The sequence below is a fragment of the Lingula anatina genome, chromosome 4, assembly GCF_051362555.1.
Source record: "Lingula anatina isolate TDL-2025a chromosome 4, LinAna3.0, whole genome shotgun sequence".
Lineage (NCBI taxonomy): Eukaryota > Metazoa > Brachiopoda > Lingulata > Lingulida > Lingulidae > Lingula > Lingula anatina.
Genome location: NC_141770.1, coordinates 10,817,779 through 10,833,583, shown reverse-complemented (window position 1 = coordinate 10,833,583; position 15,805 = coordinate 10,817,779). Strand labels below are relative to the sequence as shown.

General features: G+C 35.1%; 1 protein-coding gene across 2 annotated transcripts in view; it reads left to right on the top strand.

Moving 5' to 3' along the window:
- The window catches only part of LOC106173172 (deoxynucleoside triphosphate triphosphohydrolase SAMHD1), a 32,916-nt gene that overhangs the window by 5,730 nt on the left and 11,381 nt on the right, over positions 1-15,805 (top strand). For both annotated transcript variants that reach the window (XM_087011149.1, XM_087011150.1), the window contains exons 2-6: positions 4,193-4,259; positions 4,602-4,716; positions 9,292-9,452; positions 10,512-10,627; positions 15,484-15,554. In XM_087011149.1, the coding sequence (XP_086867275.1) occupies positions 4,193-4,259; positions 4,602-4,716; positions 9,292-9,452; positions 10,512-10,627; positions 15,484-15,554 (530 nt within the window). The remainder of the gene's footprint in view (positions 1-4,192; positions 4,260-4,601; positions 4,717-9,291; positions 9,453-10,511; positions 10,628-15,483; positions 15,555-15,805) is intronic.

Genomic DNA, 15,805 nt, shown 5'->3' with positions numbered 1-15,805 from the left:
TTTAAACAATATGTAATGTTATTTTATGCACTGTCAACATTTTTCAAATATTGGGATTTTCATTATGTGAATTTGAACTCTCATGGTCCAGAAACTGTAATCTTATTGCAGGGGTGGATTGAGGCTGTCTTCTGGGTCTTTCAGATGACGGTCAGATTTTAAAGTTTACATTGACTGGTATCAATTTTTTTTCTGTTGGAAGACCATCAAAAGTGGAGGATGGATCAACAAAGATACTTTGGAATACTGTCAGAAAATATCTCTGGATCTGCTCCTGTTATTGACCATGTTACCTGTTGTGCATCAGTGTTCATTCTAGGAATGTTTCAATGTGGGACAAAGGGCCCCCAGCATTAAAAAAAGTGGGTCATTACATTTTAAAGTGGGCCCTTGTTCAAATCTTGAAATTATAATATGTAAGGCATGTTGTTTTACTGCTGTGGTATTTATGTTCAGAGATGAAAAAAATGTATTATAAAAATATTTTGACTTATAGGTGATCACATTCAATAAGTAATCCCAATTTTCTAAAACAAAACCCTTGACGCTCCAATTTTTGTTAACAAGTATAAGATAACACTAAAATATGTTCACGATTTATTTACCAATAACCAAGTTCTTACTATAACAACATTTTAAACCCATTTTTGGCTTCAATTTATGAAAAATCCATTTAATTTTACCTCTTCTGTCCTCTGTACCATTATTAATGACCCTTGACTAACTGGCATGCATTCATGACTTATGAAATTGTCTCATCCCTGATAATGAAATATAATTCGTTGATAAAAAGCTACCAGATTGAGAATGATATCACACATATTTCGACAGCAGAGACATAGGTCTTACTAAAAATCACTTTGAGAATCGTTCCTTTTTTGATGTTGTTAATGAGATTGTCAATGAATTGACACTGTATTGCCTTGCACTGTTTCTCATAATTAGCACAAGTCAGAAGGTGGTCCCTGGAGAATTTACGATGACCTTTTCTCCACTTTCAGGAGAAATTCTTCAATTTAGCTGCCAGGTATACCAGACAACATTTAAGTACTTCCAAACTTGTGAACTGAAATGCCCTCTTAAACAATCCAGTAAACTGATTTCACGACTGCCATGATTGCTCCATCTTTACCTAGAAATGTTATAAAAGTTACAATTAAATTTGAATTTGGGCATAAAAACTGCATAAAATGATAAGTAGTGTTGAAGGTATCCACAAAGAATACTCCAGCACACTAAGACCTTTATTTTTCTCTTAATCACCATGAACTGAGACCAAATCTCTCAACACAATAAAATTATGAAAAATGAATGTGAAAAATTTTACCTATATATACAAAAAATAAGGTTCAGGGAAATAACATGAGCTTGACGCCCAGTGTCAATGCGACGCAGCAAACACATTGTTTATATAGTTGTTCAGCATTGCGATATCCCAGAATGCACTGTCAAGAGTTCCTCAAACTGCACAAATATAATTACAACACGTGGGTCCGGGACCGTCACGATAATCACTTTGATGTCTCATGCTCTGTGTTATAAATAAATATTGACAAAAAATAATATCTTACCTTCTAAAGCTCTGCAAAAAGCTTGTTCAGCTTGAGCTGCTTCCGACGTTTCTTGCATGGCAGCGGACGTCTCATGTCGCATAAGGTTACTCGTTCGAAAGTTATTAGTCCCTTGAAAGAAGATATTGTCCTTTTTTTCAATGCAAAAGCTGCAATACACCAAGTGTGCGTTATCGTCGTGTACAGGCCACTTGTAAGTATTTCTCCACCATTTTTGAAACGACCTTGAAGTTGCATTGCTATTCGACGCAGTATCAGCAGTCGTGACGGCTGCACAAACTTTTGTTCTCTTTTCTGATGGGAATGTCTGCTGTGCATGAACATGATCATCTCCGTCGCTACTGTTCTGAGCCGTTTTAGACTTTATTTAGAGTGATCTTCGGGATCGATTTTCTTTAAAAAACTTAAAATACTATTAGATTATGCTTTTTCTCCGCCATCATAGCACAATGTACGGGTTGATCAAATTGACCTACATGGATTAATCTCAGCCTATCAGGGATTCAGGAAAGGAGGGGCGATCGCCACTGATTTGCATAAAGCGCATGACGTCAGCATAAATTAAGATCTTTGTTAAAACTGCGACGAGTAAAGAATTTCGTTACGTTTAACATTAGATCTTGATGTCAAGAGAAGTCAAGTAAACTATCAAACTTCGGCCGTGAATTTGCTGAATTGGAGGGCGCGTTTAGAACAAAAAAATGCGCCGCTGTTAATTCTCTTGAATTTTGTTGGCGCAGCTCACTCTACGAATTGCGTCAACCACATTTTTTCTGCGTCAATGACGCAAGGGCGCATCCTAGAATGAACACTGGTGCATGATTAAAAATCAGTGTTAACTGACTGTGTTATTATAAGCATTATTTATTATTGCATCAAAATTGACAAAATGACCTATTTTGCATCTTTATTTTCTGTTTTTTGTCTGTACATTTGACAGCTTTGCTGCCTTGTTCAAAAAATTTGTAAGCCCTCCAGCCATCTTTGAAAATGCATGCCACTGGTGATGCCTGCGGCCATCCAAATGATGTCTGGGAAAAGCCTTGATAAGATAACAAGTCTGGCAAGGAAATTGCCAATATTGCCTTCCAGAGTTAACAATCATAATACAAGTTGAACAGATAAGAGTTGAATAATTATCAGGATAAACACGTAAAATGGTTTAAAAGCAGATGTGAATTTGATATCTGTCTGGAAAGGAAATTGCTTATCATGCTTCTAGATTAAAGCCCGCCGCACACAGAACGATTTTTTGTCGGCCAACACACTTACGACAAAATATCGGACAAAATGTCTGCGCTGCTCCACGACAACTTTTCAACTAGTCAGGAGAGAATCAAACATGTTTGATTTTTAAACGTCGCACCGTAGTGTGTGCGCTTTCCTACGACAATTTGTCGCGCTGATCATTATCTTCAGCCAATGGTTGCGCCATCTGATATCACGTGCCCATGTCAGAATTCAATTCAATTCAGTATGATGGAAGGCCCTATAATTTTTTATTAGTATTAGTTTTTTTTAAATTTTCAGCGTCATAAACCATTTAACGACGTAACGCTGCATCGAGGCAACTAAATCTGTCTAAACTGACATACTGTTGTCATCCTATAGGCTGTATTTTTATGGTCTATGAGTATTGCGTTGATTTAGAAAATTTGGGCATTTAAATTTGCTCATTTTTCAATTAAATTAATTAAAGTAATCTTGTTATACACTTACATTTAATTTTAACTCTTATCATTACAATATCAGATATAAAATATAAATAGGCCTACAGAAACCTTTCCTGATTAAATTAAACAACACCCCACCTCGCGGACGAGATAATAACTAAGTCACTTTCACCACATCAGTCGGCGCTTTGTTGCGACAGCTTGTCGTGTGTATGCACTGATCTCATCCAGGACGACTGATCGGCCGACTTTTGTCAGCCGGCGAAAAATTGTTCTGTGTGTGGCAGGCTTAAGCAACACAATTTAGTTTCACTTTCAGCATGGAAATGAGTGGAAACTCACCAAAAAAAAAAAAAAAGTAATTACTAAATAAAAAATATACTAAACATGTCATTTAAGAGTTGAACAATTCTCGGAAAAACTTGATGGTTACAATTTTAAAGGGTCACATGTTTGGAGATGGCTTTGTTCATTGTGAACATTTCATAACTAGACTATAATAAAACATGTTTCCCCAGTTTCCACCTTAAAGGCCAACACTCTGAATTCTATAACAAGTCTGGAAAGGAAACTGCCAACCCTGCCTACAAGATTAAGCAATTTAATTTAGTTTCACTTCCAGTATTGAAATAAATAGAAACTCACAAAAAAAAAACAAAAAGAATTTTTGAAAATGCAGTAAACAAGAAGAGATGAAAATTTCTCAGAAAATACAGTTTAACGTACAATTATACAGTGTCACGTGTTCACATTTTAAGGTGACTTGGTTCATTTAATATCTAGACAGCTGTAAAAGACTTTGTTTCCCAGTCATAAAAGATCACGCGCTAACATCATTTAGATGACTTTGTGCATTATAAACATTTGATATTCAGACTGTTAAGTTTGTTTGCCATATGTTTAAAGCTTACTAGACAATTTGGTAACTTTCACTTTCGTACATTTCAGCTGAAGCAATATCCGGTTCAGTCCTTCCTGACCTAACAGAAGAACAGCTGGCAAAAATAGGAGTGGCGTGAGTGGAATTGCCACCTTATAGCTCAGTGTGTGTGTGCTTGTGTGTGTGTGTGTGTGTGTCTGTGTGTGTGTATGTGTGTGTGTGTGTGCGTGTGTATGTGTGTGTGTGAGAGAGAGAGAGAGAGACTGGGTGTGGGTATATGAGTATGTGGTTATACTTTTAGGTAGTACAAAATAATAATTAAATTTTTTGTTAAATTAAGCACGTTTATCAAAACTTTGGCAAATAATTTTAAAAAAAAAGATCAACATACAATTTTTTTATTAAGAATAATGTTTATTGCTTTTAAAATTGATCTCCCACTATATATTTATTATTTGAACATTAATTTTTTTCAAGCTGTTTGGGAACAAGACTTACAATACTTCAAATTATCAAGCACTTACAAGGCAAAAGAGAGGAAGAAGAAGCCCAATCTAATGGCTTTGGTACTTCCCTACACCTTCATTTAAAGGTACAAAACAGTATACTTTGCCCTTGGTGATTTTAGTCATAATTGTAATTTTTGTGGTTTTATTCTTTGATTACCAATTTAATTTTAACTTGAATAATGTCCAGACCTTATAGTGGTGGAAATTGCCTCGATTTGCAAATTGCAAATCTTACAGTCTTAATTCAACCTACTAGTACTTGGTGATCTAATTTTTAGACCAAAAAAAATGTGAGGAAGAAAAACAATGATTCCAGCATGGTCCTTTCAATAATTTTGCAGAACTTGGGCGTGGTTATTCAAAGGTAACTTGGAGATTTTCTTTTTTTTTTTTTTCAATTTTATTGACATCACAAAACAAAACACATTTTTTACACTAAACATATATTATAACATATATATATATATATATATACAACAGACACAAACTACAATACAGTAGTCTCATTGGATGTTAACAGCACTAATAAAGGGGAGTGACAGAATACATTGCACAAAATAACAATACACACACACACACACACACACACACACACACACACACGTCCATTTTCATCTAGGTAATGTACACTCAAGAATCAAAAGTCAAAGGATTATATTGGCATTTTCAAGCCAGTCTTTAGCTCTTCCATCTAACGACTTAAGTGAGTCCAACCCTGGGCACTGATGCAGCTGACAAGTGTCTAGGATGTGGTTGACTGTTTGTAGGGGGGCACCAGATGCATGCTTGAGATTGACAGATCAGACATTCAAACATGTTACGGGTAGGAAACTGCCATGACCTGTTCTGATGCGGTTCAGTCGAGTCCATGATAGGCGACCCAGCTCATGACCAGGTGGTCAGGTGCTCACTTCAGGAATGAAGTCATACAGTCTGCCATTTTGGAGGACATCCCATTCTTCCTGCCTTTTCACCATTCCCCATGTCTCTTTTGATATTTCATTTTTGTCCTCCTCTAACTTTCGCAAGTATGAAATCAGTAGAGCCCTTGAGGAAAGCCTGGTATATTCCTCATCTTGCTGGAGTCGCTGGAACAATAGATGTCCTGGCTCATGTGTTCTGTTGGCCAGTTGGAGACAACGTTGATCCCGTCTGATATCTGGGGGAGGTATGCCGCTTAGTACCGGGAGATAGGGTTTTGGTGTTGATCTCAGACATCCTGTGATAAGCCTCATGCTGTTGTTTAGGGCTGTATCAATTGTCTTTGTATGGCTACTCCTGCACCACACAGGGGCGCAATATTCTGCAGTGGAGTAAGCCAGGGCAAGGGAGGTATTACTCAGGGTGGGAAAGTTTGCCCCCCAGGTAGTTCCTGCCAGCCTCTTCAAGAGGGTGTTTCTCGCTCCAACCTTTGCAGCGACCTTGTTGATGTGAGCCTTGTAGTTGAGGCTCCGATCCAATGTAATGCCAAGGTACTTCAGATACTTATTGAAAGGTATGACAGTGTCACCACATTTCACTTCAAGTGCCTGGTTACTAACAGAAAGCATCACTTACATTGCCATACAGAACAAGTTACTACACATTACAAACCAACATATAAACATATAATAGTCTCCATTAGGAATCTAGTAGAACACAAAAGTCTGACAGTTGGGACTATTGAAATTATCTCAGATTCATATAAAGGCTTAGCTGTGAACTTAGGTACACAGAGATGTTAGACATGCACTAATTGGCTATGTCCCCAAGGCATAAGGGAATTGTCACACATTTACACTCGAAACTATTATATCGTCCTAAGATGGCACAAATTCTGTATTGAGTCCAGATATTCTTTAGCAAATTCAACAAAAGAAAAAAGTAATAATTGCTTGTTTCTGCACCTATTTGATTAACATATTTATACATTATACGCATCTTTATTACTTTCCTTTTTGTCAAGAATTCCTAACATAATTTTTTTTTCTCTAAAGTCATTCTCAGCTTATCTTTGATTACTTTTAGAAAGGTTTCTGTTACGGAACAGTCCCATAGTACATGAATAATTGTCTCCATCTCTTTCTCCCTCCTTTTATAAAGGAGGGTGTTGACCAAACCAGTTTTAGCAAGATAACTGTTTGTCGGTAGTATATATTGGTTTATTTTATACTGGAACCATTTAAATTTAGGACTGATAGGAAGGTTGAAGGGCAGTTTATTTATTAGGGACAACTCTTTGACATTAATATTGAACAATTTATTCCAATTTATTCTAGGTAAAGGTATTTTGCCCTTTGAAATTGAAGTATTCTTACTAAGTATTTTATAGAAATCTTGGCAGCCCTTCTTACTTTTAAAGAAGATACTTAAATACTCTGGGAGTTAAAGGAGCATTTCTTCAAATTCGTTTATGTCATGCAATCTCGAGTATTTCTTAATAATGCTTACCACCCTTGATATTCTAGGAAGTTGGTCTGAATACCATATTGCTTAGTTATGTCTTCTTGTGAGAAAAAAGTAAATGTTTTAGCGTCTTTTATAAAATTCCTTATTGTAGATGTACCTTTATTGAACCAATTCTTAAAGTATATTTCCTTACTGTCTACTCTTAGTGCTTCATTATAACAGACAGAGGTGTCCATCACAGACTTGCTTTTCCTCCTTAACTTATCTTCCTTGACCCTGAGTTTTTTCCATGCAAATAACACATCCCCCCAAGACCGGTTTAGGCAAACTTTTTAACATTTATTCAAATACTCATTACCACTCATCAACAGAAGTTCAAAATTCAGATATTCATCGACAGTAATTTGCCATTTTTCTCTTGTTGTAAAAATACATCTAATCCAAGTTGGTTTTAGTGAGGATATTAGTGAAGGCAAGTGTATCATTTTGACACCACCTTCATCGTAATTTTTAATAATTATATCGTGCTTAACTTTGTCAATCTTTGAGTTCCACAAAAAATGGAAGAGATCACTCTGAAGGTCATTGATAAATCTTTGAGTAGGATTCGGTAAGGATATAAAGAAAGATTTAATTGAGAAATTATTAAGGATTTTATAATCATACACTTGCTGATGGGGGTGGCCATTCTTCTGTTCCATGCTTTAAGAATAGACTTAATTTTTACCAATTTCTTATCAAAATTAAGTCTGGGGATTTGAAATAGATCAACATGAAATTCGATTCCCAAAAGATTTAAGGGGCATAAAAACGAGTGAGGGTGTTATAATGGTTGTTGAGATGGCATAAGAGTGGTGACTAAAATTGTTTATCTTAAATAATCTTCACCACTGGGTGTGTATATTATTCGTCAAAACGCGATTTCAGCTTCGTGTTTTGAGCGTTCTTCTCGTTCAGTTTTACTCTCTGCTGTCTTTGAAAATGGTTTGTGCATGCGCAATTCATTCACTGCGCGTGCACCTTTTACTACTAATACTATCAGGGCTTCCTAAACATTGTGGCCATTGCATCATTCGACGATGTCTCGGTGCAAGGTCTCCGAACGTTTAACGTCTTATTTACCTCTGTTGATATGCTATTGCCCTCTCTATTATAATCCTACTTTTATTCTTTATGTCCATTGTATGTGCTAAAAAGTTTTTTCTTCAGATCGTCCGCTGCATTGACTTGTTAAATTAGGGCAGTCACGTGGTACGCCTGCTCCCTCGGCCTTCACCGATGGGAAGTAGGTTGAACAGTTTTCCCACACTTCTTCCTGCTCGTTCATTCATATATAGTATCTGGGTCATGCGACACACATGTTACAATCGCGGGATGTAAATGCAATTTTTATTTCTTTATTTCTACGTACTGGGCACCTGTTAGACGTTAAATTTGAAATATATCTTGTTTATTTGGATTGTTTGATGTTGTAGAAGTGCAGTTTTTGTGAATAATTTCCATCTAAAACCGCTTTGTATGCCCATTTAAACTGATGCTTTCCCCAATCAAGATGCATATGTCGCAAAAATATTAAATTACTGAACTTCATATGTCTTATCCATACTATCATTGTTTTATCTTTGTTAATTTTCAACCCTGATATTTTTGAAAATTTCTCTAGTTCAGTCATTAGTTCAGATAAAGACTTTTCTGAGCCGTCAAGCATCAAGGTCGTATCGTCTGCGTATTGTGATAATAAAATAGGGGCGTTATCAATAGTGATACTTTTTATATTTTTGTTATTCTTGAGTATTATTGAGAGTATTTCCACGCATAAAATAAACAGATAGGAGGCTATTGGGTCTCTCTGTCTGCAGCCTCTTTTAATGTAAAAGAACTCTGGGAGATTGCCTCCTTGTTTTATTGCAGCTTGGGCACCCTTATTGAAATTATTTATCCATTAAATAATACTTTCACCAAAATTAAAAAAAAAAACTAGTACCCTATTTATGAATTTCCACGACACAGCATCAAAATCCTTTTCAGAATCTAATATCACTAACATTCCAGGAATATCGTTATCTTCTGTGTATTGCATAATATCATATACAGTATGGATACTTTCCCCGATGTATCTCCCAGAAATAAAACCTCATTGGTCGTCTGAAATAAGTTTGCCCAGGTATTTCTTGACTCTATTTTATAGGTTACATTTAACAAAGAGAACATGGGGATTTTCAGAGCCGCATCATATTTCATTTGCCTTACATTATTCTATAATCTTCCAGGTATTCAATGACCCTATCCATGGCCACATAGAGTTACACCCTCTCTGTGTGCGTATTATTGACACTCCGCAGTTCCAGAGACTGAGATATCTGAAACAGCTCGGTGGCGCCTATTATGTCTTCCCAGGAGCAACACATAACAGATTTGAACATTCCATAGGGTAATATATGTGGGAACACACAAGTAGTTTTATCACTTGCCAACTTACTGTTTTTTTTTTTTTTTTTTTTTTTTTTTTTTTTTTTAAGCAATGATGAAATGGTAGATATTGATCTAATGCTTCAGATTTGTCATACCTTGAATAAATGGTCTTTATCATGTATGGGATGCCAAGTTACTTATTTTTAATTAAAGCAATGATGAAATGGTGGATATTAATCAAACACTTAAGATGTGATGTATCTTAAATTAATTACCTTTATCATGGTGTGTTTATGCACGTATTATATCGTGCTATCATGATCAGTACTTTTATTTGACAGTGCTCCAAACAAAGTAGCTATGATCAGAATCATATCAAACACAAGGTTTTGTAAAAAAAAAAATTGAAGAATTTTGTACATTAAGATGAAATATATTTTTGTGGGTAAATAGTATTTGATAATTTATATAAATGTGTCATGTTTAAAACATTTGAACTTCAAAATTGTTTTATGAAAACAATGAAATCCAAGATTGCATATAGGGGCTTCAAATAATGAGCTTGGCCAGCTTGTAAAAATATTTTTTTGTGGAGTGGTTTAGCACCAATAGCTTAGAACAAAATGACTTTTTAGCGTAATATGCATACTTAATACCTTAAAGGGATAATAACTCTTTGTTTCGGCCAAAAAATGAACTTTCCTGGAGTAAACAACAATTTTCCCATACTTACCAATGGTTAATGAATCCATTTTTACATTCAAAGTTAGTCCCTGTTTTTTTTCTAAAAAGTTCGTTTTTTGTTAACACTAAAAAGTTTGTTTTTTTGCTAAAATTGTTAAGAGATTTTAACAGAGTATAGCCATCATTGGAGGTCACGTGGTCTAAAGACAAGCTCAGATATCAGAATAATAGCTAAAACTGCCGTTTTTGTGGTAAAACAGAATATTTGATATTTCTATGAATTATTCACATTGTTTTTATTGTGAAATATAGAACTCATACAAAGAGTTATTATCCCTTTATGTTATTTCAGGTCGAACTGTTATTCATTTATTTATCATCATTATTATTTCAGAGTCTGTTATTTAGCCGGCAGACTGGTCAGAGAACTAAAAGACAGACAACGGGAATTAAAGATAACTGAACAGGATATTTTGTGTGTGCAGATAGCAGGTCTCTGCCATGACTTGGGTGAGTTGTACAAACACTATATCCTCATTGCTAAGTGTTGATAAGAACCATTCATAAGTACTCCCATCTGGTGTCTGGTGATTGTTGCAAGACTGCCTGATTGTAGCTCCTGCCATTTTTATGTACAGACACAGATGTGTCTGTACATATAGCCATCATCTGCGTCTGTCGTCGCTGTCGTCGCCGTGCACTCAGCGATAACATGATAAGTGGAATACCGTTTTACATTTTGTATTCAAATTTACAGAACTGATGAATATTCATAATACGCAGGTTAAGTTTGAAAATCAGCATGATCGGGCCATTTTTAGGGAAGTTATGCTGTTTTTTCACTTTTTTAGCATTATTATAACACCGATAACACGATAAGTGAAAAACCTTTTTACTTTTTGGCTTGAAACTTATAAAACTGATGAATATTCATAATATGCAGGTCAAGTTTGAAAATCAGCATGATCGGGCCACTTTTAGGGAAGTTATGCTGTTTTTTCACTTTTTTCAGCATATATGCAGCACCGATAACACGATAAGTGGAAAACCATTTTACTTTTTGGCTTGAAACTTACAAAACTGATGAATATCTATAATCCGCAGGTCAAGTTCGAAAAGCAGCATGATTGGGCCATTTTTAGGGAAGTTATGCTGTTTTTTCACTTTTTTCAACATATATGCAACACTGATAACACAATATAAGAAAAACAGATAGGCCAATTGTCATTATACTCACAGGAGTAGTCAAACTAACTAAAATGCAGGTTCGAAAATCAGCATAGTCGGGCCTTTATTTTAGAAGTTATGCTGTTTTTTCACATTTCCTCAGATTCAATTCTTAGGCATGTTAACAGTCTCATTATTTAACTAATAAGATAGGTAAAAGTGTTTGTTTGATATTTCCTGCATCTTTACAACATTGTTAATTGACTATGTAAAAATGATGGTAAACTTGTTATCGTGTATTGTGTAATATAGTGTCAAAAATGGAAATAAACTCATATCATTGCAGTTTGTCAGATTCAATCATCCACTATGTTCAGAATCTCAGAATGGAGGAAATTGGACATTTAACACTGTTCTATTGATATTTTTCCCATCTCATCAATTTTCTTAGTTGGTCATATAAAAATGGCAACAAACTGTTTATTTTGTTTTATGTTAAAAAAATGTTAAAAATGGAAATAAACCCATTTCAGAACAGTGCTGTCTTGTTTACATTTTGGCATTTTTAAGATGTGACTTTGCAGTTCCATGAGCCTGCAGACCTTTGCTAGTCACATTTTCTGAATATCCATGATACAAATATTTTATTATTAAAAATTGATGGTCATTATGCTGTTAAACATTATGTAATATTGCATCAAAATTTGAAGAAACCCCTATTTTGGGCAGTGCTCCCATGATGACCATTTAAGAAAAACCATGTCACTTACTGTTTTCAAACTTACAGGAAAGAAACATAGGGCTAAAATACAGCTTCAGTAGGCAATGCAGTCTGTTTGGTAATTTTTTCTGGCAGTTAAACAGTTTTTTGTGAAAATTTAATTTTTCACATATTGGCATTTTCAAGGTGTGACTTTGAAGTTCCATGAGCCTGCAGACCTTTGCCAGTCACGTTTTCTGAATGTTCATGTTACTAATATTTTATTATTAAAAATTGATGGTCATTATGCTGTTAAACATTATGTAATATTGCATCAAAATTTGAAGAAACCCATATTTTGGGCACTGCTCCCATAATGACCATTTAAGAAAAACCATGTCACTTACTGTTTTCAAACTTACAGGAAAGAAACATGGGGCTAAAATACAGCTTCAGTAGGCAATGCAGTCTGTTTGGTAATTTTTTCTGGCAGTGAAACAGTTTTTTGTGAAAATTTAATTTTTCACTTATTGGCATTTTCAAGGTGTGACTTTGAAGTTCCAAGATCCTGAAGACCTTTGCTTGTCACGTTTTCTGAATGTCCATGTTACTAATATTCTATTATTAAAAATTGATGGTCATTATACTGTTAAGCATAAGATAATGTTGCATCAAAATAGAAGAAAACACAATTTTTGGTGCTGCTGCCATGATGACCATTATGGGAAAACCGTGTTATGACTGTCAAACCTTTAAAAAAGAAACACAGGACGTAAATGCAGAATGAGTTGGAAAAGCAGTCTAATTGGCTTCTTTTTCTGGAAGTTATACACTTGAGTGAAATATTCATTATCTTTTTGGCATATTCATTGTGGGACTCGGAGCTCCCATGGACATGAAGCCGAATGGTGATCAAATTTTCTACATGTCCATGCTATTTATTGTCAATAATCAAAAATTGGTGATAATTATTCTATAATTTATTTTGTAATGTTACATCAAAATTGACAACAATATTTTTGCATTGCTACTGCAAACATTATGAAAAGAAAACTGTGTTACTTATTATTATTTTTAACTTACAAGTATGATTTTTAGGATTGGCATGCAGTTCAAATTAGTAAGCCAGGTCAATTGGGTTATCATTTATTATTGAATTTATGCAATTTTGTGTGAAATTTTCATTTTTCTCATTCTGGCACTTTCTAAGTATAAACTTGAACTCTGATGGGCCTGAAGCCTTATGCTTTTACTTTCGTCGTTGTTACCTGTTGTGCATAATTAAAATTTGATGTTGACTGTGCAGTAAAACATAATGTATTATTGCATCAGAATTGGTAGTCTCCTATTTTGTGCATTATTGTTTTGTGCTTTTCTTAAGATGTGACTTATGGGCCTGAAAGACCTTTGAGAGGGTCAGTCTGTTAATATCCCTTGGGTATCACTTAGCTAATTTCTGAGTTATAAAGTCATTTGCCTAATTGATAGGCCATTAAAGGAGATTACATAAAGCACACTTGTTGATATTTCCTTGTAAACTCCCAAAAGTTAAGCTCTCTGCTAGATTAATAATAAGGAAGCAGTGATAATTACCCAAGGAGGTTATATTTTCACCCCTGTTTGTCTGTCATCAACATAACTCAAAAAGTTATGGACCGATTTTGCTGAAATTTTCAGGAACTGTCAGAATTGGGCCAAAGAGGACAATGATTAGTTTTTAGTGGTGGTGGTCTGGCTTAATAATCAATCAATAATCAATAATAATCAACAATTGCTGCCTTGGCAGAGGTCTGCACTCTCGGTGGTTTTCTAGTTTTGTTATGTTTTCCTTTACAATTTTTTCTCAAACACTTGCATTTGTGACTTTTAACTCTCATCCGCTCAAGGCTCTGCACATTTTCTGTATTTCCACATAAGCAATTGTATTGTTTTTTATGTCTTTAAACATTATATAATATTATTTTATGCACTGTCATCATTTTTCAAATATTGAGACTTTCATCATGTGACTTTGGTCTCTCATGGTCCTGAAACTTCTTATTGAAGGGGTGGATTGAGACCATCTTCCGGGTCTTCTGGAAGACAGGTTATTAAGTTTATATTAACTGGTATCTATTTTTTTCTGTTGGAAGACCATCAAAATGGAGGATGGATCAACATAGATACTTTGGAATACTGTCAGAAAATATCTCAGGGTCCGCTCCTGTTATTGACCATGTTACCTGTTGTGCATGATTAAAATTCAGTGTTGACTGACAGTGCTATTATAAGCATTATTTATTATTGCATCAAAATTGACAAAATGACCTTTTTTATTTATATCTTTATTTTCTGTTTTTTGTCTGTACATTTGACAGCTTTGCTGCCTTGTTCAGATATGGATTATCCTCACAAGTACATGTGCATGGCATTGGTGAGATTCAAATAGGCATTTGGAACTTTCCTTGGTGATCCTGAATTCTGGCCATACAGAGCATTTAACATCAAGCTGCAAATTGTTTTAAAGACTAAAAACTTTTTTTGTTACTGATATGAGAGCAAAGACTATGACATATTCTTCTCAGTTTGTTGATTTACATGACATTGGAAATTCAAATTACCAACCTGAGATGCTTTACTTCTATCCAATCATAGCAGAGCTATTTTGAATCTCATTTAGGCTACTATAAGATTGAAGATATCTGGTTAGTTGTTTCAAACCAAGTTTGTATGCAGCCAGGATAAGTACCCTGAGTGTCCAGTGGAATCCATGCCCGGTTCATTTTCGTCTTACTGGCAAGCATCAGACTTGAAATTTAGGAACCATTCCCCCAGATATTTGGATCGATCTATCTCCCTGGGGAGTCTCACTAAATTGTTATCAACTTAACCGGCTTAAATGTCTATCACGCCTAGTAAAACTGTTAGGGGGTAATTATCTTTACCCCCTAGCTGATTTGGTTGGCGTGACAGACATTTAAGCTGGTTAAGTTGATAGAAATTTAGTGAGACTCCCCAGGGAGTTAGACCGATCCAGATGGATCGATCTAGGCATGGGAACCCAGTCTTATGGTATTGATAAAGGGAATGGGAATGGTTATATATATAGGTAGTTACGTCTTATGGTGACTGTTTGCTTTTGGGTTGCAGAGATATGGGCATTATTCCATGTTATTCCACCCATTGCTTATTGTACTAGCCAATTTACTTGGATGGCAGTAGGGGTGACAATATCAGGCAGTCATCTATCAACACTAGGAATAAAATTTATCATTAACCAGATTTTGACCACACCTTTTTCTAAATTGTACTGGCAAGAATACTAATACTAGTAATTTTTTGAATGATCAATCTAAAATGTTTTTCGACAAACAGTGTTTTCAAATGAGCTGAAAAGGATGTGTAGCATTTTTTTATATTTAATATACACCTGTGTACATTATTACCTCTTACCATTTTTTTTAATTAAAGGAAAAAACCCTATTAATGAAATATAACATCCTATCCTTGATAACTGCAGGTCACGGCCCCTACTCACATTTGTGGGATGGACTTTTCATTCCTATGGTTAGACAGGGTATAAAGTGGAGGGTAAGGCAGCATTAATTTATTATGTAGACTGCTTTAAAGCACTCCCAAGTCTCATAGGTCACTGGAAAACTCACCTTTGTATTATAAACATGACTTGGCCAGTTTCTATAACTGTAAATGGAAAATGCAGGTTCATGCTTATTATAGAGAGGTGAGTTTCCAATGACCTCTAATGCTCATGATGAGTTCAAGAGACTGTTTTGGGATTTTGGTGCCAAACCAACATTATTTACTAACCCTTTCCAATAATT